General features: G+C 33.2%; 1 protein-coding gene and 1 long non-coding RNA gene across 3 annotated transcripts in view; both read left to right on the forward strand.

Moving 5' to 3' along the window:
• The first annotated feature begins 1,867 nt into the window (after positions 1-1,867).
• Positions 1,868-16,339, forward strand: LOC129256295 (uncharacterized). Its single transcript, XR_008583970.2, has 4 exons — positions 1,868-1,966; positions 4,260-4,393; positions 10,322-10,367; positions 10,866-16,339. It is a non-coding gene; the product is annotated as an uncharacterized LOC129256295 (long non-coding RNA).
• A 6,701-nt stretch (positions 16,340-23,040) lies between these two features.
• The window catches only part of LOC129257175 (uncharacterized), a 33,272-nt gene continuing 32,423 nt past the window's right edge, over positions 23,041-23,889 (forward strand). For both annotated transcript variants that reach the window (XM_054895445.2, XM_064097138.1), the window contains exon 1: positions 23,041-23,275. In XM_054895445.2, coding sequence (XP_054751420.2) covers positions 23,056-23,275 — 220 coding nt within the window. In that variant the 5' untranslated portion in view covers positions 23,041-23,055. The remainder of the gene's footprint in view (positions 23,276-23,889) is intronic.

Below are 23,889 nucleotides of genomic sequence, written 5' to 3' on the forward strand. Positions count from 1 at the left end.
GAGACTTTCCAACACGTCCAATATTATGATTTATGTGGCCTAAAAAAAATTTAGAACTAGTACATTGTGAAAGTTTTGTCAAAGAAAATTGTTTCTATTTTTGGAGAGAGTTTGTTGTAACAGTGTAACATAAATGCAATATTATCCCAATAAGAAAGATGTCTTGCTCCTAACTCATTCCAATTTAAAAGTTATCTTTATCATTAAACCTCTTTGTTTTTCAGCTTGAAAGACAACTTTGCCATCAAGGTTTGATATTCCTTTAGTTGTTTGCTAAAAATAACAAAAAATAGATATCTTATCAAAAACCTGATGTTTTATTTAACATGCATGCTGAGATGGAATAAAGACCAAGTCCAATTTTTTCCAAGTTATGTTTTAGTCAAGTCACACGTACAAATTCAATTGGATATTCTTTCCTCTCTTGGCTTTATAACTGTTCAAAATGGGAAGGGGTAGACTTGTTCTTGCATGCTTTATCAGATTCCAGATGGTTTTTTGTCTCACCTGCATAGCAGAGTGAGACTATAGGCGCCGCTTTTCCGACGGCGACGGCGGCGGCGGCGGCGGCGGCGTCAACACCAAATCTTAACCTGAGGTTAAGTTTTTGAAATGACAGCATAACTTAGAAAGTATATGGACCTAGTTCATGAAACTTGGCCATAAGGTTAATCAAGTATTACAGAATATCCTGCCTGAGTTTCATGTCACATGACCAAGGTCAAAGGTCATTTAGGGTCAATGAACTTAGACCATGTTGGGGGAATCAACATCAAAATCTTAACCTAAGGTTAAGTTTTTGAAATGTCATCATAACTTAGAAAATATATGGACCTAGTTCATGAAACTTATACATAAGGTTAATCAAGTATCACTGAACATCCTGCATGAGTTTCACGTCACATGACCAAGGTCAAAGGTCATTTAGGGTCAATGAACTTTGGCCGAATTGGGGGTATCTGTTGAATTACCATCATAACTTTGAAAGTTTATGGATCTGATTCATGAAACTTGGCCATAATAGTAATCAAGTATTACTGAACATCCTGTGCAAGTTTCAGGTCACATGATCAAGGTCAAAGGTCATTTAGGGTCAATGAACTTTGGCCAAATTGGGGTATTTGTTGAATTACAGCCATAAATTTGAAAGTGTGTTGGTCTAGTTCATAAAACTTGGACATAATAGTAATCAAGTATCACTGAACATCCTGTGCGAGTTTCAGGTCACATGATCAAGGTCAAAGGTCATGTAAGGTCAAAGAACTTTGGCCACGTTGGGGGTATTTGTTGAATTGCCATCATATCTCTATAAGTGTATTGGTCTAGTTCATAAAACGTGGAAATAAGAGTAACCAAGTATCACTGAACATCTTGTGCGAGTTATAGTAGTTTTCAAAATCAGCACTGCTGCTATATTGAATCGCGTGATGCAGGTGAGACGGCCAGAGGCATTCCACTTGTTTAATTCCAATTAGCTGAATGATATTTGATAATTCTTAATGATAGCAGGCATCTGAATGAAGTTTGCTATTTATAAAACTTTAATCGTGGATATGTACATGTAAATTCAGTTCAATTCTGTTGAAACACTTTGCAAGTTTTCATAACCACAAGATCAAATCACCGCTCATACATTACTTCTGAAAAGCTTTATGCAACACCCCCACCCTGTTAGCATTGGGAGAACACATTATAATATGTTAAATGTACATGTAGCTGTGTATTGGCACTTTGACAGCAACATTATTTGATCCTTGGCAAGATTCATCTAATCATCACTTGCTGTCTTCAGTAGATAACCAAACTCAAAGAGATAAAGATCTACCAGTTGTTCCACTAAGTCCAGATATTTGTGTTTTCTTTCAGTAATGTAACTAAAGATAGACAGCCTGTCACTAGACAATGTCAATCAGTAAGAGGTAATGAGATTAGGAGAGTGTCTAGACCACAAGGGTATACAATCAAGGTAAGTATTGTTTACATTTTCTGCTTCACTGATCACAGAAGTAATGTACAACCTTAAAATAACAGGATAGTCTTTTTGAAGACTCATCTCATTTTTCTTTTGGCATATGACAACATTTTTATTCCATTTTGAAGCCCTGGTTTTACTTGTGAATTAGTATCTGGCTATCTTTTCAAATCCCAAACCAATAGTTTTTTTCTATGTTCTTCCTCTCTGTATAACTTTGGAACCCGGGGGGGGGGGGGGGGGGCACTTCCATTGACGAGTGGATACCATGCGCGACCACTGGGTCTTGAAAAGCGCCCTAAACACGTATTTTCCATATTCTGAAAATGCACCCCTTAACAAGTATTGGCGTGTATAACCCTACCCTTAACACGTATTGGAAACAAATACTATTGGCAAGTATTCCCAGAATTGAGCCCCTAAACAGGTACAGCGATGTATTTTCCATATTCTGAAAATGCACCCCTTAACAAGTATTAGAAACAAAACGATACTCTTGGCAAGTATTTCCTGAAATGAACCCCTAAACAAGTACAGCGATATTTTATTGTTATGTCACGGGTCCGTCGGTCGTCGGTTTTACCTTTACACACCATTATTTTGGTTTAGTACGGCCCCACCTTTCACACCTCGCGCAAATCGGACTCTAAACACGTAGTGTTGGGGCAAAAAGGACATCTTTTATAAAACCTTTTGATTTTGTTTTATCATCCCCGCCTATTTGACCCTAAACACGTATATTTTTCCGAAGCGAAATAGATACCCTTTTTTCAATATTTTTGTGTTTTTGACACCCTTATCACGTTACGTACATAACGTGCCCTATCTTGAAAAGGACATCCTTTTTACTTGTTTTTTTGGTCGCGCATGGTATCCACTCGTCAATGTAAGTGGCCCCCCCGGGCTTTGGAAATATAAAGCATTTCATTGCTGTTGTTATAGAATACAATTGAAAAATAAATTTTGAAATGGAGAAAGATCATATGTTATAAATGCATTTTTTGCTGTTTTCTTCACATGGTTTTTACACTATGAACATTTAGTATTTTTTTTAGCCTTTTGCATCTAACAGTCAAATCATGTTTGTACCTTTTTCAGGAATAATTACTTTATTAATTTTGAAAAATGTTGACCCATCACTGATTTTAAGTGTAATAATATCAATATTTAACTTAAATTGCCCTGTCCTGAATACAAATGTCAATAATGTACAAGATCATCTCATATTTTATTCCCTCTCCCCACTTTCTGATGGGATACTTTTCCAAATTATATCAAAATGATACAGATTTGAAACAATTTAAAAACTTTAGAATTATATCTATGTTACATGTTGCTACATGTATGTTCCAATATTTTGTCTGATTGTCAGATCCTTTGGATGGTGTTATCATGTCTTGGCCTCCATGGTTTGATGTGAAGGTTTGATTTAGGTCTCCCACTAGAGGATGTACTGGCTTTGCTAAGGAGGGCACATTTCCCACAGTACATGCCAGAAAACATGAAATGGGAAAGGAGGGAGGGGGAAATCCACAAAAATGAAATAATTATATGAATTATGATTTATAATAAATTTAAAAAACATATATAGCTAGAGAGAGAGAGAGAGATTGGAATGTGCTTTTAAGCACCCTTATTCGTAGTTTTGCCCTGAGCATGAGATTGTTGCTTATGACATTGATGAAGAAACACCCATATGCGATGCATCTGACTTTAAAAATTCATAATTGAAAATATAAATCTGTGAAACTCTAGAAATTCATATTTTTATCATCATCTTTAATCAGACTCTACTCAAATAGTTACCGTTCTATTCATTTTTTCTAAAATGCCCCTGCAGAAAACTTCTGGAGGGGCATGGTGTGTTGGAGATATCAGTCTGTCTACCCCCAAATTGTGACTTGTGTGATTAAATGATTGACAGATTTAATATTTTCTAGGTTATACAGTCCGTAGAACATACAATAGTTCAGGTCAATGTTCAGAGCTCATAATACATGTGTATGAGTTTTCGCAAAATAAGCGGGTGTCCCCATGTCACTATGGACACATAAAATGCCACGTCTTTTTTTTATTCACCTCTGCCCACTGTAGGTGGTTGATGCAGGCATTGTGCTTTGGGGTTGCCCATCCGCCCATTTATCGGTTTAGCAATAAGTAAAGAACCATTCACCTTCAAAATTAGTCCTAGTATATAGGACTCTGAGTGATGATCATTTTACTGGGTAAAGATCAGAGTGCCATTATGATTATGCATGAAAATATCTTGTTCTTGTATCAACTATAGAACCCTTCTAACCAAGGGATCAACTGCAAACTTGAAGGTGGCTCAATGTATTCCTTGAAAAGGAAGACTGAGGTCATCTCCATCTCAGTGCACCTCTTGATGTAGTTTGATACTGGCCTCAGTCCTGTTATCAGGTATGTGTAGATCCAAACTAGTCTCAATGTTAGCTAATGAAGAACACGGAAGTAACCTGAAGAATTGATAAAAAGTGATTGAATATAAAAAAGGAAGAGAAAAACAAAGCAATACATATGAACTAATAAATGAAGAGAGAGAGAAAAAAGAAATATGTGAGAAATGGTAAAAGGAGAAAAAGAGGGAAAATCAAAGAAATACAAGAAATGACAGAAGAGGATATTGAAAAAAAAGAGAAAAAGAAATACATGAGAAAAATTATTGACGGAAGAAAAGATAAAGGAAGGAAAAAACAAAGATAGAAAATGATGACAAGGAGATAAATACAGGAAATATCAAAGAATTACTTACATAAATGTTGGAAGAGTAGATTTAAAAAACAAGAAAAACAAAGAAAAACACAATGATTTAGAAGAAAAGGTAGGGGAAAGATAGAAAAATGCGATACATGAGTAATGATAGAAAAGGAGATAAAACAAAATTACAAAAAATTACTAAGAAATAAACAAATTCACTTTAGCATAAACAAAATGAATAAAATAAGCAGAAGACAACTGAAAGCTTTGGTATATAAGAATTATGAGTTTAATTCATATCTTAGACTTATAGCCTTTTATGCATACTTTCCCTCTTTACCTCGTTTTTTCTTCCTTTTTTGTCTCACCTGCATAGCAGAGTGAGACTATAGGCGCCGCTTTTCCGACGGCGACGGCGGCGGCGGCGACGGCGACGGCGGCGTCAACACCAAAATCTTAACCTAAGGTTAAGTTTTTGAAATGTCATCATAACTTAGAAAATATATAGACCTAGTTCATGAAACTTATACATAAGGTTAATCAAGTATCACTGAACATCCTGCATGAGTTTCACGTCACATGACCAAGGTCAAAGGTCATTTAGGGTCAATGAACTTTGGCCGAATTGGGGGTATCTGTTGAATTACCATCATAACTTTGAAAGATTATGGATCTGATTCATGAAACTTGGACATAATAGTAATCAAGTATTACTGAACATCCTGTGCAAGTTTCAGGTCACATGATCAAGGTCAAAGGTCATTTAGGGTCAATGAACTTTGGCCAAATTGGGGTATTTGTAGAATTACAGCCATAAATTTGAAAGTGTGTTGGTCTAGTTCATAAAACTTGGACATAATAGTAATCAAGTATCACTGAACATCCTGTGCGAGTTTCAGGTCACATGATCAAGGTCAAAGGTCATGTAAGGTCAAAGAACTTTGGCCACGTTGGGGGTATTTGTTGAATTGCCATCATATCTCTATAAGTGTATTGGTCTAGTTCATAAAATTTGGAAATAAGAGTAACCAAGTATCACTGAACATCTTGTGCGAGTTATAGTAGTTTTCAAAATCTGCACTGCTGCTATATTGAATCGCGTGATGCAGGTGAGACGGCCAGAGGCATTCCACTTGTTACCTTTTATATTTATCTAGTCTGTTTTCATTAATTTATTGTGAAATACGTAAATATTAATATTAGTTATATATATTTAGTACTTGAAATATACTTGCTTGAGAAACCATGCTGATAAAGCATTTATCTCTTATTATGATACTGCAAATTTGTGAGTAGGTTCATTTTTACATCTGCTTCTGACTCAAAGGAAAACTATCAAATACAATAATTTTGAAATATTGATCCCTGCCTTGGTTATGTTCCCCTTTATTTACAATCTTCGAGAATTAGGTTTGGATCTTGAGGTTTATTATATTTTAAGCATGTTAAGTGTAAACTATTCTTGTAACTTTTTATAACTGATATTAAATCACTTTTGATTTATTTTATGTCATTTTTATTATGCTTATTTTCAAATATTATTTTATGATATCTATTTTGCTTAAGTTTATCACTGTATTCATTTGATTTTTTTAATATCCCTGCCAAACCAAGTTTGAAGGGGGACAGGGGGTATATAGGAATCACAGTATGGTCGGGCGGGCAGTCGGTCCGTTGCAATCTTGCACATCACACTTCTTCCTTCATTTTTAACCAATTTTCATGAAATTTGGGACATTGGGGTAAAGATGTGCAAGACATATTTTTCACATGTGTTTGATATTGTGTTGCCATGGTAATGGTATATTATGGCAAAAAGAAGGTAAAAATCTTGTGGTTCAAACTACTTCCTCAGTTTTTAACTACTTCTCATGAAATTTGGCACACACCAATTTGAGGTCCAACGTGCAAGACACAATTTTTTGTCTGTGTCAGAAATAGTGTTACTATGGTAGCAACATATTTATGGCAAAAAATAAGTAAACCGTTGCGATTCGACCCACTTAATCGGTGTTCAACAAATTCTCATTAAAATTTTGCGTACAGATTGGTCTTAAAGGTATAAGAAAGTAGTTGCAGCAAACAATTTTTTTCATGAGAAAGTCTTTAAAATCAAGGTTAAATGCCACCATATTATCATAGATCTAGTTCTGGTACATTGAAATAAACTTATCTTCGTGAAATCTTAGCTGAAAACCGGTAATTCTGATGACCACTAACACAAAAAGGCATATGTGAGATAGTGTATTAATATTGTTAGGAAAAATACCTGACATTTTATGGAAATTTGTGCTTATTTTGCTCAATTCTCAGCAATTACACATTTTTTCCAGAGCCATTTGGCACATATTGGGTGATCATTTTATTGGATTCTGTTCGAACTCATTTTGAGATTGTTACCACAACTGGTATTTATCTTTAAGGTGAAGATGTGCAGGTCACATTTTTTTCGTGTTAGAAATTGTGTTGCCATGTTAACAACATTTTATATGGCAAAAATTCCATAAAAATCTTGCGATTTGAACTTCTTCATTAGTTTTCAACCAATTTTCTTGAAATTTGGCTGACACATTGTCTAGAGGTAAAGATGTGCAAGACACTTTTTGTTTTGCATTTCAGAATAGTGCTGACAATGCTACCTCATATTATAGCCAAAATACAGGAAAACTCATCGTAGATCATACTTCTTCCCCAGTTTTTAGCCAGTGCTCATGAAGGTTGGAATATATGTTCATCTTGGGGTACAGACATGCAAGATTCTTTTTTTCTAAATGTGCTCAAAACTACATTACCATAATAATGCCATAGGTTGGGGCACTAATCATTTGGTGATATTTCTAGTTTTTATGAAGCTGATCAAATTTGCTGAAATGCCAATTTGATGACACACCTTGATTGCTACTTATAGGTCAAGTCTACCCCAAAATTGCATTGGTTTTGAATAAAAAGAGAAAAATCAATCATATTTAACAAAAAATCATTTGGGCTCAAACAAAGTGCAGAAATAACAACATTTGTCAGGTGAAAATAATTATTTTTTAGCATGTTTTAGATGTAAAATCTTTTAAAAGTAAATTCAAACACATGACCTGAAACAATGATTTTTTTTACAATGATAACAAAATCATGAAATTTGATAGATACTTTGAGCAGCAATGACTGTATTAAAAAGAGGTGCTTTGGTCTGCATCAAGCTCATTAAATATGCAAAACCTCTCTGGGCATGAATATCACTTGGATGAAAGAAGCTACCTTTTGAGGATCGGACTACTGACTGATAATCAGGAGGAATAGTTTAAGTATTTCTCATTTCTTATTTTACACATGTCATAGTTCAATCCATGGTTACATTGTTTCTCTATTCTCTGTGTGTCAATTGTAAACTAACAAAAAAATCCACTTTATCAAATGAAACATCTGGTACAATGAATAAATCATGACTCATTTTAATGACTATTACATAATGCACTAAATGATTAAAGAGGCAATGAAGACAAACAATATTGTGGCTTTTCTTAACTTGTTATCTGAATCTAGTGGACTGAGAAAATCTCAGCCACATGCAAATCCTTCAATTTCAGTATTAGATACATCTCTAGATATCTGGCTTAAAATGTAAAGATAAATTTCTTTCCGGATAAAATTGAATTTAAAAAAAGGTCATTGAATGCTAACAAATAAAGCTGCTAATGATATGCATGTTTTTTGATACATTATAAAAAATACACTGCAAACAAATTTTTAGATAAAACAATTTTTTAATTCAATTTCAATTTATTTGCCCATAAAATCCATGAAAATTACATATACTATTACTAAGAGAGAGTCATATTCACAAAGTAGAAAAAAAGCTAGCCACATTGGATTGGATATGAATAGGACAGCAAGAAAAGAGCAAGCCTTGTGATTAGCTGACCCCATTTCAGAATAATTTGACAAAGACTTCATAATGAAAAAAACAAAATAACTAAATTACAACATATAGGGGGAGGGAAGTGTCTATAATTAATGCCTAAATAAAATTGAAACAAACTTGATTAATGACTGTTTCAAATGAATTGCCTAGACTTTGACTTAAAAACTGATTGCTTGATATCTACAGAAAGAAAATTCCAGAGGTGTGGTCATTGAAATAAAATTGAGTTTTTAAAAGATGAGATTCTTGGCTTGGTAGATTAAAATCTTTTAAGGAGACAATTCTTATTGCACAAAATATTTAATTTATTGATGTGAATGCTACTTGCACATCCTTTATACCTGATAAGAAAACATTTATTTCAAATTATACACTGTGGCAAAATGGCAAATTGCATAGAGATGTTAGGAATTCATTGAATCTTAAAATGGATCAATTTGAAATCAAATTCTCATGTATTAAACAAGAATTTGAAAAATATATTGTTTAGTCAGACAAATTTTTAGTTTGGTTTGTCCATTCAAATTCAAATTTATTCAACACTCATCATAAAAAACACATTACAAAATTTGTACAAGTATTACATCAAGTGAGGTTAATACAAGAATGAAAAAGACAAAAAGCAAGGTATAAATATAATGAGAGTGTAAGGGGTAGCAGAAAGGAGGAGATTCCTTTAAAAATCACTACCCCAACAAATCATAAAATTACAAGTTATAGATACACATAACAAACAAACAAAAGAATACTATAAGACAAAACAAATCATACACATAAACATATTGCCTAGATTACTTACAATTTCAATTAAGGTACTTGTTGAATGAAATTTTTTTGTATCTATTTAAAAACTTATCAGGGGTATATTTTGCCATATTGGTGGTCCTTTCAAAACAATGAATTTCTTGTATGTACATCGGTGTTAAGAATAAAACAATTTGGTAAAAAAGCCAGAAATTGTCCATTAAATTATAGAAACATAAGAACCGCAATATGAAAGTTTCCCAGGTCAATTACATTTAATATTTTAATTTCATGAATAATGGCAAGGAATGGGCATAATAATGTGAATGAATAATTTATTGCCTTCTATAGAAGTTTGAATAATCTATCTCTATCTCTTTGGCTCGAATTTACCCATTTAATAATACAATGATTGAAATACTTTGTTATTAGAGTATCATATAATAAATTTTTTTGACATATCTTCGGCCTTTATATAAACCATCAAATCAGTCTGCCTTGGGTTAAAGATAAATGCCAGTTGTGGTAACGATTTCTATATGAGTTCGTACAGAATCCTATAAAATGACCACCAAAGTGTCTGTTTGAATAAAGAAAAGATATGTGCCAAAGGATTCTGGAACAAATTGTGTAATTGCTGAGAAATTAGCAAATAAGCATGGGATTCGGGTCAAGCGTCGGGCCAACATTCAAAGCAATAATAATACACCGTCCCACGTGCGCTTATCTGTGTTGGTGTTGGTGATTTCACAAAGTTCAGTTTATGTAACTGTACCAGATCTAGATCCTCAATGATATAGTGACAATTAAGCCTGATATTACAGACTTTCTCGTGAAATCAGTGTTTACTGCAACTACTTTCATTTATCTTTAAATTATCAAATTTTTTTGCGAATTAATGTGATCGTCATATGTGGTTAAAATTTTTTAAATATGATTTCATTTCTTATTATGTTTGTTTTATTATGCAGGACCCCCTTGGAGACCAGTTTATGTGACCTGAAGTGGCTACATTCGGTAAATGGGTATTATCATTATCATGATTATATTCTCATGATTGCAGATGATATATCATCATTTACCAATTTTATTTTTGAATGTTTGAGTGCTTTGGTAAAATCATTATGGGTTTCTGGATTTAGGTTCACTATGCATACAAATCTCATATTCAGCAAAATGATCTGTGAGTTCTAATTATGTAGCCTAGATTTTGTATCATGCACCATTTTCTAAATAATGTGTCAACATTCATTCCCATTTTCAGTTTTAAATTTCCCATGGGTAAGTAAATGTGCATTGCTGCCATCTGTTGATAAGAAGGAGAAATGGCAAAACTATCTTTAGGGCTTAGTACAAGAAAGAACCCAAAGCTTTGAGTACTAAAACATGAAATAGATAATCAATTTGATAATCATGATAACTTACTCATAGAATCTGTTCATTGTAGGTCTGTGATTGCTTTGATTATTCATTAGGTTAACTTGTTCTTTTTTTTCATTTGTTTTCCATTCCTAGTCAAGGTGGCGTTTGGTGCACATGCCCCCTTGCCCACTCGATATGCTACTGTAATACAAAAGGCTGGTGCAATAAGGTTTGTTGCTTTTATTACATGATGCTGTGCAGGTCTTCTTGAACTCTACCCCTTCCCCAGACAGTAAGTAATTAGTGTACCACTCTGCAAAGACTTCAATAAAGTGTTAAATCATCATGCAATACCAATAAATATGTCATTTTTGGTGGGTGTGATTGAATGAAATCAGACCCTCAATGTATTTAAGTGTATTTATCTCATAATTTAGGCCATTTTTCAATTGTAGGCCAAATATGGTCTGTGAAATAAGAACGATATGGCATTTTAAAGTTTTGGTTATATAGTGGTAAAACTTTGGTTAAATGTATATTCACAAAACAGTGATGTATAAACACTGGTCGTTATGTAAATGAGGGAGCTGATGATGTCACAATCATATTTCCTTTGTATTTTGTTATATGAAATACATCAACTCATTGTTCATTTTTCCTCATTTTAATGTAAACAATGTTTCAATTTTCATGAGCATATGTAATTGTCATTATTGTATTTTTTAAAACAAAAAATGAGATCTTGTATATATTAAGAACATGGGGAGTGCGACACCTCTTAGTTTGCTTAACCTGTGTTGTGCATAACCCAGTGCTTTGTGAAAATAGGTGAAACTTTGAAAAGTCATAATATTTCTATTTTACATCCTGTTTTACATCCAGCTTTTTTTCTCAAATTTTTAAAGTAATTTTCATATTTTTCTCTAGTTTCATAGAAATCAACTTGTTTTGGGTGACTTGACCAGTACTTACCTTTTAAAAATCGAATGAGACCAGCATGGTTTTTTTTTTTAATAGTTAAAAGGTGGTGTTAAGATACTTAAAGGGTTCGTTAAGCCGGCCCCAACATAACTTTGATTGGAATCAATAGAGAAAAATCAAACAAGCATTATACTTCAAATTTCATCAAAATTGGATGTAAAATATAGAAATTACTGTATGACATTAAATGATGCCACTTACTATTTCCCAAGTTTTAAGGATTTGACAATAGGTGAGCTCTTCATAAAATCTCATTAGATTAAAAAAAATGCAATTACACATGATCAGGGAGAAGTTAAACTTGTTTCACTTTATTATGAGTTAAAAATTTCATATTTCATATTAAAAAATGCAAAAAAAGGAACAGTGAGTATGTGACATCATTGGTTTTATGTTGGCATAATGACCTGGATGTTGATATTGTTTTCTAAAACTAAGTGAAACTTAAGAATTTCATTTTGAATTTTTTTTTTTTTCTATGCTTATTCAATTTAAAGTTTTGTTATGGTGGACTCGGCCTTTCTGATGTGCTGTTGAATGTGCTACAGTAGTTGATCCTATTTTTAAGCCTCTGTACAGATGAAGTCTGGATTGACTGATTGACCTGTCTGTAAATCCTCAAATTTTGCCTCCAAATTTATTATTCAAAAGATAATAGGGCCTACATGGATTTTTCATATTTATGGTTGATAGGTAGAACTCACTTATATAAACACACCAGGGTAGAATTTTGAGACCGTATTTATATGATTATGAATATAAATTTTTTATTGTGAAATTTCACTATTGATAAGTAATAATTATAAAACCTTGATATTGTCATATAAAATTTGATGAAAATTTAAAATGAGCTTGAATATTTCAAGTTGTTTATAGAAATCCTTGATATATTCAAGGTTGTATAAAGTCTCAATAGTTTTTATGTTGACTGTAATGAGAAAACAGCAATATGGCTATCTTTGAAAAGTCTTGAAAATATTTTGTAGAAAGATTAACAATCATCTTCCAGAAAAAGAAGTGGTATTATTTCATGTTCCAGTGGTAATGAGCTCAGATTATTTTAATGAAGTTCATCTGTTTTACACTTTGGCAGACTTCATATTGTTATTTTATCTTACCACAATTTCTTTAAATTTCTTTAAGAAAAAAAATAGTAATAATGATCTGATTGAAAAAAAAATATATAAAGAAATGTGTGATTTTTCCCTATTCTGTGTATATGGGTCATAGTTGGACTTCACAACCTAACAGATTTTTTAAGAAAGAATTTTGTTTAGGTTATACTGCTGAATATAAGATGCTCCTGATTGTAATAGGTCTACTTTTAAAAAGCATTTTTTTGTTAGGCTGTACTACCTGAAGTTTCAATATTATGAACTAGCAGTTATTACTTAAGTAATTGTTAAAGTTATTTTTAATATTTTATGTTTTCTCATATTCAATCAATTTATTATCATAATTAGGCAATACGTTTATGTTTGTAAATGTCATCAAGTTGTTTAGTTATAAAGTATTTTGACCATTCTTTCTTGAGGTAGGGTGAAAGAATTGGAACAATTCTTGTTTTCTTACAACTTGCTGAGTAAGAAAAGTTGAAAAGGTTAATTCATGTGCACAGATTTTGTTTGTCCAATATATCATGGAGCTTACAAATTTCTGCAACAATAAGCATAGAAACTCAACAACTTTATGTGCACAAGCAGTTTTTTTTTCTCTGACTGATAAATCAGCTGAGAGAAGAATAAAAAAGTTTGATAAAACTCCTTGATATAGCAGAAATGTTATCTCAACATATACTGTGTATGCATTGAGGTGTCTGATTTTCATGGTTGGAGTCTGTGGTAGTAAGAGAGAAACACATGGGCTAGCTGCCTCAACCAGCTGGACTGCTCAACTTCCACTGTGATTGGCTGAATGAGTGACCCTGTGTCATATATCCCATAATAAGGGGATATAAAGCTCTCCTGCCATTCAGTGCAAAGTGAGAACCCTGAGCCAGGAAAAGTTAGTTTGGCAGTAGTCTCCACTTTACTAGTACTGAATTTGGGGTCCCACAAAGATTGTACCACAATGTATAGCTTTGTGGACCTCGCTATCTGCCACAGGCGGAGAATCCTTCTGACGTTATTTGTATTATTTGCTGTACAGTCATTTTCAAATGGACAAGGTAAGTAGGGAATACATTTCCTACTGCTAGTTTTTGAATGTTTTCTTTTTTTTAATTTGCTCACCTTGTTTTTTACTTCTCATTCTTAAAAAAAAAGTGATATGTTTTTGTGTTTACATGTCTTGTACAGTGAAGTGGGACCACTCATGCATGATGGTCTTGCAGGCTTGCTTGTGTTTTAAAACATTGACCGTCTTCTTCTCTCATCTCATAATACCTGAGGAAGAAGCTTCTCCTTAAGCTTTTTCTATCAAAATTTGCAGGAAGGATGTTTCTTTTACTGCATTATTTGAGCTCTATTACTGGCTCTGTTCTCAATATTTATCTATAGACTTTTTAAAATAGTTATGGTGCTGTCCAACGTTGCACCGCTGCCCTCAATGATAATATATATTTTATTACTATATTTTTTGTCTTTCCAGTTGAGAAGTTGTTAGTTTAGTCAGCCTTGGCAAAGCTATCTTTGAATTTGATCAGTTGAGCCCCCTTAATTAAAAATACTCTGTTTATCAATGGGTATGAGTTTACACAACAACTGTTTTATTTATTTATATTGTTTCTTTTGGTTCCTTTTTAAGTTTTATATGTTTATATTCCAACAATTAACAACATTAGGTTTAGGATAAAGCCATCATTAGTCTCAAATAGTTCCTGACAACAATTTTCAAATGTTTTACCTTGGAATTTGACAGGGGTGAACATATTACAAGAGTGGATACGGTACCCCGATAGCTCTGATATGTTTGTATTCAATGCCGGTGTGTCCCATTTGGCATCCGACTCCTTGCTGCGTCTAGCATGTCTAGGCTGGGCTGTGACCCTTTCCTAGCATTGTATATCACTCATTCCATGATAATGGATGAATCAATCTACAATCCAGACGTTGCTGACAGGCATGACAGTTTTGGAAAAAAATATCACACTCCCTAAACCTGAATGTGCTGTTTGTAACTAAATGTGTCTCTCTATTGTTGGTCTACATCGAGAATATTTTTCAAAGAAACTAACTTAATATTGGAAAGGAAGTTGCATTATATTCTCCAACTTCCCTTGTTCCATGCATCTAAAAATTCTAAATGATAATTTCTTCATTTGATGGTCTGCATTATGTGAATCTATTAGAATTTTATTCTCAATATTTGTAGGGATTATTGTCAAATTACTGTGGATGAGCATCATTTCATCTGTTCATAATTATTTAGGCCTATATCCAAATAAAAGGATATTCTAAACAAAATATCTTTATGCTGAGCTTAGCAACTAGGCATATTTTGTGGGGAAATTTTTCTTCCGACAAAATTGAATGAAATTGGTCCAGACAATAATTTGAAAAGTTTAGATCCATATCAGCTAGCTTCCCGAAATTGTATCAATTATTCATATATGACAAAAAAAGTGGACACCTGTAAAAAAAAGAGATATTGATTACTAGTACTAATTACCTGCAGGATACACTAAACTTATCTACTTCCTTTTGGTATAAATTTATCAGTTCAGTGAGTAATATACTTCCTGAGTAGGACCTGTGCTAGAAAAAAAATTTGATTGGAAAGTTTTGTGTAGCTTGATTTCAATCATCATGATCAATATGACATTAGAATGATGGAGAAGTATAAAATTGTCAAAACAGTTATGTCATGAAAGGATAGGCCTATGAGATGATTCTTTGGAAAGTTTGGGTTCTTCCCAAAATGAAGTATATCCATCAAGTTTGTCCAACAACCACAAATTTACATTCAGCAACATTAGTAGTCTACAGGATAAGATTCAGGAAATGGTCACCTGATAAAATTTCTGCCTGCGTGTGTCTTTTGTCTTTTATCTCTTTATGCCTAGACCAGCAATATTTCCACCTCCTCAAAAAAGTAATCCCTTCAGCTTTTCAGCCCTTGGGAGCCACTGGGTCATACATATTGCTGCAGTTGCAGTTTCGTGGAGGAGGGGCGGTCCTATTCTCTCTCATTTCCTGCCTGTATCACTGGCCATGTCTATGCCCTTGGCGCAGCCAGACAATCGGCCTCATAGGGAAATGATATCTGCACATGTGCAGTTTGTGTATTCTCACCATCAACAGTTTTCTATCCTCCCCTTTTTTATGCTAAGGTAGGCTAGTTCATATTGTTGCATCTTTCAACCCAGCACAAACTCAGCATCATTGCGGTGCACCCCAACCGATTTGCTGACTGAGTTATTTCTCAGTGGTGGGATGCAGGGCTGTGGTTGGTCGATTGCTAACCCACTTTTATTGTTACCTGACTGTATCTGACCTTGCCTTGAATTCTCAACTTAATTTCCGCGAGGAGGCATAATTTTTACTTTCTCACTGAAATATTATTTTAGTGTCCTTTATATTATTGGGTATTTCAGATATATGGGATGCTTTCACGATTTCATTGACAGCTAGATACAATTTTTTTTGTTATTGATTTAGACAAAGAAAAATCATGAGGGCTATTCTTTTTGCTTTTAGTTGCTATTATCATTGACTTAATTGATTTTTTGAAACTTCAATGGAATTAAATATTTCCTCAACAACTTTCTGCACCTGTTACTTTTAGGAATCATAAAATTTCCCTTGATACAAGAATTTTATTCTTTACTTGGCTAATCCTGATATAAATCAAAATAACTTAGCATCAAAGCAGAAGGGCATGTAGAGCCTATATGAACTTACTCTCAAAGTAGTAAATAGTGGAGACTAGTCCGGGTGGGTCAAATACTATTCCATCCCTGTACCTGAGATATATAATCCAATTTAATTATTTGAATTCGGCACTCAAAATTTATTGATGATAAGAGCATTACAACTTAACACTATTTCAGCATGCCCCATGATTTCAGGCAGGCCTACACACTTAGCAGGTACATGAAGTAGCTTGTCTATATTTGTACACTTTGGAAGAATGCCTCATTCCACCATCCCCCTCACAAATTTGAGGAAAAAATACTTCTGCATGTAGGCCTAGGTCAAATTTAACTTCCTCTTGAGTTGTAGATTCAGATGGTTGTGATTAGTTCATGTGTCATATAGTGGTTTTAAACTGCTTTTCCATGCCACTAGTTGTAGGTGCATTATATCACTGTAACTTTGCAACGTAGATTGTTTTCTGTAATATCAGTTTCTCTTCAAAGAAGTTGGTCTGAATTATTATTACATTTCCCCTTTCGCGATTCTTTGAGTCAATTTTTTTATCAGTATATTTCAGTTTGAATAAAGATTTTATAGATCAGCTCTCAAGGAAATGCTGTCATGTCCATCAGTTTCTTTTAAGATTTAATTTCAGTAGTGGAAAACCCAGTGTCATTAGGCATGTACAACACGAAAGTCCTTAGTATAGGCTAGTGTTTAGATTGCCTATGGATAGGCTAATTCAGGGGGTTCTCACCGTCTGGCTATTGCTTGTGTTAATGTAGGAAATTTGATTTCACCAAGAGGCCACAGAAGTATAGACAAAGTTGCACAAAATTGTTGTGAAGAAATATTGAGTGTGCGAAAAAACGTTCTTCAACATAGAATTCTACGTAATCATTAAATTACAATACATGCCATTATTTTCATACTGATTGGCCAATTCATTGGTTGTTTTGTAGGCATAAAGAAGCAAACTCCGATCTGCCATTATTCTTAAAGTGGGTCCACTTTTTGGATCAAAAGATTTGCAAGCATTCGCTATGAGATAGCTAGCCCCCTCCCCAAGAAAATTATAGGCCCTATGCCCTATATGATTTAATTCTGAGCAGATAACATTTTTGATATGCCTCTAATATACCTCTGTCATTATACAACAGGCATTTACTTGTAGAAACATCTTTTTTGTGTAGTATAGATGAAAAACTGACTGTTTTATCCCTAAAATTGCCTTAATTTTTTATTAGATTTTATGCAGAAATTAGGCAATATATGTGATAAATATTGTTCCAAAGCATCTTATTGTGATATAATGAAAATATAGAGAAGAAAAACTTAATTTTTGATTTTTCTTTTTATGTTTAATGAGTGACATTTACATAGACTATGTGTAAGAAATCCACGCAAGTTTGTAGAAAAAGGATTTAGAATGAATCATTACTGTAGAGTGAAAAGAATAATTATATTCCCCAAATCATACTTTACTTGATGGCTGATTTTGCCAATTATATATAATAGATAACACTGTTGAAATGACAGAAGTTACATTAAAATCAAAACATATCTTACTATAATGATGTTTAAAAAATGAATCAAAATGTAGGTCTACCTCTTTGTTTTTGTGTTTTTGGTGGCCGAGTCATTACACTGACATGCCATAAGGAATATATATCTTAATAACAGGATGAATGTTTTTTTTAGTATCATTTTGCCCAGCAAAGGGGTGTAGGCTTAATTTGTAAATTCAATAACACAATTTGTTTTACTTTCTTTCTTAATTGCCATCATTTTCACTTATAAGATAACTTTACTTTATACTTGTTTGGCATTGAGAATTTCATCTTTTGGAATATCCGAATCAAATCGAAAGTTTTATAAATCAAAGCCATTGTGTACTCCATGAATTTGATGAACTTCTTACTTAAAACAACATCATTGTCTTCAATATTTACCGATCAGATCTTGCTGGTTGAGGCAGCTAGCCCATGTGTTCCCCCCTCAATGTTTATTTGCTCTCGATATTTTATTTCAACCATATTTTTCAAATTTCTTTATTCCTTCCCTGCTTGCCAAGGCTGAATTAGTTGAGTTACAAAATATATTTTTATTTATTATATTGCCTGATGAGTGTAATAAAAAAATATACATGAATTATTACTCCCATGCAAGCTTGCATTCTTTTTCCATCAAAATTTTGTTTGATACATATTTTCATTTGCTTAAGATCGAGATATAGATATGTAGTCCATGCATGCTATCGCATGATTAAATTATGTCTCTGGAATCCAGTCATTGAGTATTAGTATTTATTCAATTCATCTGCAATTGCTTTATCCATCATGCATGAGTGGTCCCAATATTTTGGAGTGGAGATTTCCCTCAAATAAATGTGTTCATTTTTTTGGGCACGACTGTATTCATTATAAATGTTATTTTATTTTGCACGAGGTAAATTCACTGAGAAATTATTTTGCATGTATTATTTATGGATGAGCATGTTATTATGTTACACTTTTTCATGTGAAATGTTTTCTTCCTTTGCACGAATAATTTTATTATAGCATGATTATCATGTAGGAACTAAGGTTCAAAATATTTATGAATGAAACTAATGACTGTGAATTGAATTCAGCAAGAAAAGGCCCCCAAAATCAGTGATTATTTTGTCTTTCAAAATAATTTAAGAAAACTGTTTGAATTTGTTATTATTACTTGAATTCTAGGCCCTATTATTTATGTGCTGAATTCCATTTTATTCAGTCTGTTAAAGTAATAGTTTGCTTGTTAAATTTGTGAGCATGTTATGGAATGTGCTCTTGCTACTAATGCATTGTATTAATCTATTCCTTGATTATTTTTTTCCTTGTTTCATTTCCCTGTTGTGTTTATCCCCAATATTATTTCCCCTTGCCATACAAAAATATAGTCCGAATTCCAAATTGGATCAATGAAACATTTTTTTTTTCTTGTGAAGTAATTCTCAAGGATTTTTTATTTAAGGAGTATTTCCATAGTGCTTCCAAAGTATTTACATGTAGGGGATGGTTTTTACAAAAAGATATTGGTATCTTCCAATTTCCTTTAAACAGGCTTCTATGAGCCAATTGAGCCAGCCGTGTTAATCTTCCTTTTCCTCACACACTAATACAATTGAAACACAGGACATTTGATTTTTTCCATTAGATTTTGCACCTTAATTCTTTGACAAAGACACACACTCATAAAACAGTAAGAATGTCTAATAATTAGTGCATGAAAATTAGACCTGATAATATATAGTGAAAAATAGTGGATCTTGACTTAACTTGTAGATGCATGGAGTAGGATCCTTAATACACTTATTAAAATGCTGATCTTTCAAGGTGTCAGCATTTCTCAATAGCAAACCTGAATTATTGGTGTAATATATATTTTTTTACCTTACTGAGTGAGGAAGTGTTTCAATTTCTGCAAATTTCAAAACAAAACAAAAACATTAAAAAAACACGAGATATTGATCATTATAGTTCCTAATTTAATATTTGATTTTTCAATGATTTTTTGGGTAAATCAACATCTTTGAAGAATCGACTTGCTGAATTGATTTTTGTTTATACACCAATCTCTGAAATCTATTTTTCCCTTTGATATTCTGTAAGATTAAGTTCATGATATATGTAGGATCTAAAGTAGGGGTTTGAAATGACTGAAACAAGAATGCCCTCCAGTTTATTATCAAAATTGTTAACAAGTTTTCTTGTTGCTTTGATTGTATCAAACATACATCTTTTTTTTCTTTATCTTGGATAACGTTTTCAAAATGGAAACCCTAAGCAAGAGGCTCATATAAACTCCTGTATATGCCTATGAATTCCATTTTTTTTTGTTGGGGGGGATAAAAGGGCAAAGGGCTTTTAAGTTTTTAAAAGTAAAAACTAATCATTTAGATGTTGCTTGATTGCATAAAGGTGTTTCTTGTCTTTGTGTGTTGTTTTGTGATGTAGTATTGTAGTTTAGAGTTGTAGCATGTATATGTCAGTATAACTCCTACACTGTAGGAATATAGGATTTAAATAGCTAATAAACTAATTATGGCCTTGTAGGCCCTGGAATGAGAATGCTCTGTGGCTCACAGAGATGGAGGGAGTTCTTCTCAGTAGAGTCTGCATGAAGTTTATCAATAGTGAATGTTGAACTGCATGTCAACCACAAAGGAAAGATGCCAGGAATGCTAACTTGCATGGAGAGAGTGCATGCAGATGAAGTAGATGGACTTCACAAAAAGTTGTTATGTGTATGACATTTGTTTTTGAAAAGTAGTTAAAAGTGATGTATTGGCTTAATTTGTTCTTGATATTACCTGTTTGCCTCAAATATTTCTTTCTCCATTGAAGTTATACATTGAACAGTGTTCTTTACATGAAAAAAACGTTTTAAAAGCAATGATTTGAATCAAGATATTTCATACTTTTGAACCTGATAAAATATGGCACTTTTTCCCTTCTCATTCGCACCCATCATAATGATTACATTTTCTCTCATGACCCTTAAATGTGCTTCACATTCAGAAACAAGTATGAGTGTTTTTGCGTGCGCACATTTCTCTTCACTCGTAAACATTTTTACCACTTTTTACTTGATTTTTTTTTGTTTTGATATTTTTTCTCATTTCTAATTGTATTTCTGATTTCATTTTGTTTAATATTTGTTAGTTACAGTTTGTAATATGATTTCATTTGTTTTCATATCTGTGTAAATCAATGTTGTGTAAACTTCACTCATAAGCACCTTCAGTAATTCTACATGAATTTCATAGCACTTTCTTTTTCAAACTCAAATTCTTATCTGACTCGATTTTGAGGAGTTGGTTATGTGAGATACTTGCCATTTTGCAACCATTTCACTGACCACTCAATCATGATATCGCCATTCCAATTTGAATCCAACACACCTAACACATGCAGGCTTGCTTGGCCTTTTCTCCACCCCACAGTTCACTGTCATTCATGTGTGCTGTCATAGTTTGAATGAGAGAAATTTAATAACTTAAAAAATTAAACCGTTTGTTATCTTGTGTATTCACTTTTGAAACCATGGAAATTGTTGACAATGTTTCTTAGAGTTGGAATCTTTTTATCAGCTGGGTTTTGAACGCCCTTTGAGAATCATGCATTTTGTAACATTGAGGTGAGTACCTGATTGAATTATCATGTGTTATTTTGTATGTTTTGCATCTAGGTATTTTTCTGCATGATGCACTTATGACATGTTATGTGAGCATCCAATTCTTTCCCTTGGAATATCAATTATTTAAACTGTCAAAAAAATTACCAATACCATAATAATGAAAAATAATGTCATCTTTTACCATCTCATGTTTATTTTGAAAAGGAATGCGGTTCTAGTATGTGATGACAGAGTTTTGGGAATAACTAATTAAGATCATCTAGTCACTGAAGATTAATGTACTTGAAATTTTCAATATTAAAAGAATTGGATGCTTAATCATTATTTCTCTAAATTATAAGTCTGTTGTTTGTCAATGAAGTGACAGAGAAAATTACTTTGCCCCAAAAGTGATATCTGAAAATCGCATTTTGTAGAAAATGATTATTCAAGCTTGAAAAAATCTGTTTCTCATGTCATCTGGAGAATTTTAAAGGTCTTGAAAGACTTGAACCTTGAACATGAGTTCCATTAAAAGTTTCAGTTCATTCAATAAACTTTAAAACTGAGGAAATTGATTTTTCATTTCTCATCTTAAAATAATTCCTTGCAACCAAAAAGTAAATTCACAGAAGCCAATATCTAGGTCTCAGATCTGCTGTACTATTTATTGATTTGAACTTTGAAATATTTCCAGAGTCAAAGTGCATTCCTTAACCATCTTGACAAATACAGACTGATCTTTAATGCTTTATTATCTCTGCATAATTTTCTCTTTATTCCTCAGGCAACCCTTCTGATGTTGAAATATATGCAACTTGTTAATCTAAGCTTTTAACAGAAGTTGAGAGTAAACTTAATCTAATGAGTTAATTGATACAGACTTAATAAAAGTGATAGCAGAGTAAACATTTTCTAAAGATGTACATGTATTGGGCCAAAATCATGAAGGTTTTGCAAATGGAATAAATGTTTTGTTAAATTTAGAAGAAAAAAAAGTAATTTTTCATCTGATATGATGTTGGGTTAATCAACATTTAGTCAACAATCATCATTAATAAGAAGAATCAATAGAATATTAAGAAGTATTTAAGTCATATTAAGTGGATTGAATAGGGATGAAACATATACTGAACGTTAACCTGCATTACTAAATATATACCTGCATCTCTCTCCTATTCCTAAGCAACTTCTTGTTGCGAACCCTCCTTTATCCTCTTAATCTCCCATTTAAAGAAACAATAAAAGTGAATGGTTTGTGATTACTATTCATATTGTAAGATAGTAATGTGTTTGATATGACATACTGCATGACTCTATTCTCTTAATGATATTCAATGCTCTTGACCTCTGCTTAATGTTCCCCTCCCCCCTACCCTCTGGATGCATGAATTTGTGCATGGGCACCAACCCTGACAGGCATGCTCAATGTTGATGATTTCAACAACGCCCAGGCCGACAACCTACCCTGTGTGTACCGTGGTTTGTTGCAACCTCATGGCAAGAAGTGGAAGGCTAATGAATGCACCACTTGCACTTGCAACAATGCAACCACCACATGCCAGATTGACACATGTAAAGTGCCCAAATGCCCCAACCCTAAAGTTGTTCCTGGAGAGTGTTGCCCCCGCTGCCCGATTGGTGAGTCTGGATCAGATTGAGATCCTTGCCTGATAGAAGTAGCCAGAACCCTTCATCACCTGTGACCAGCCTTGGACCTCTCATTGTCCCTCCTTCATCTTAATTCCATCCCATTTTCTAGCTAACCGGACCTTCCTATCCTTTCATATTCTCTGATCACCCTGTAGAATGGAGTTGTAGTAGCCTGATGATCCTTCAATCAGCCCATCATCACACCTTTCATTTTCCTCCCCTGGCTTTCACTCCTGATGTACAATAGGTCTATTGGTTTCTTTTAAGATTCTGACATATTGCTTTGTCTCAGAACTTACTCATGAATCTTTTCTTTCTTTCACCATACTTCAATTTTCTTACACTCTAAGAACCGTCTTTACTAGGCTTGAAACATTATCCTCTCTTTTTTGTGAACTTTCTTCATCTCTTTTCTCTTTCAAATCCAATTCTTCTCACATTTATATCCACCTTTATTATTTCAGATTTCTTTTTTACTTTTCATTTTGTATTACCTGCCCTACGACTTCAACATTCCTTTCTTCTTTCTTCATAAATAGTTGATAGGCATCAAAATTTCTTCTATCAACCTTTTCTCTCCTGCTTATTGATGTAGCTAGGTG

Source organism: Lytechinus pictus, chromosome 3 (assembly GCF_037042905.1).
Source record: "Lytechinus pictus isolate F3 Inbred chromosome 3, Lp3.0, whole genome shotgun sequence".
NCBI classification, from domain to species: Eukaryota; Metazoa; Echinodermata; class Echinoidea; order Temnopleuroida; family Toxopneustidae; genus Lytechinus; species Lytechinus pictus.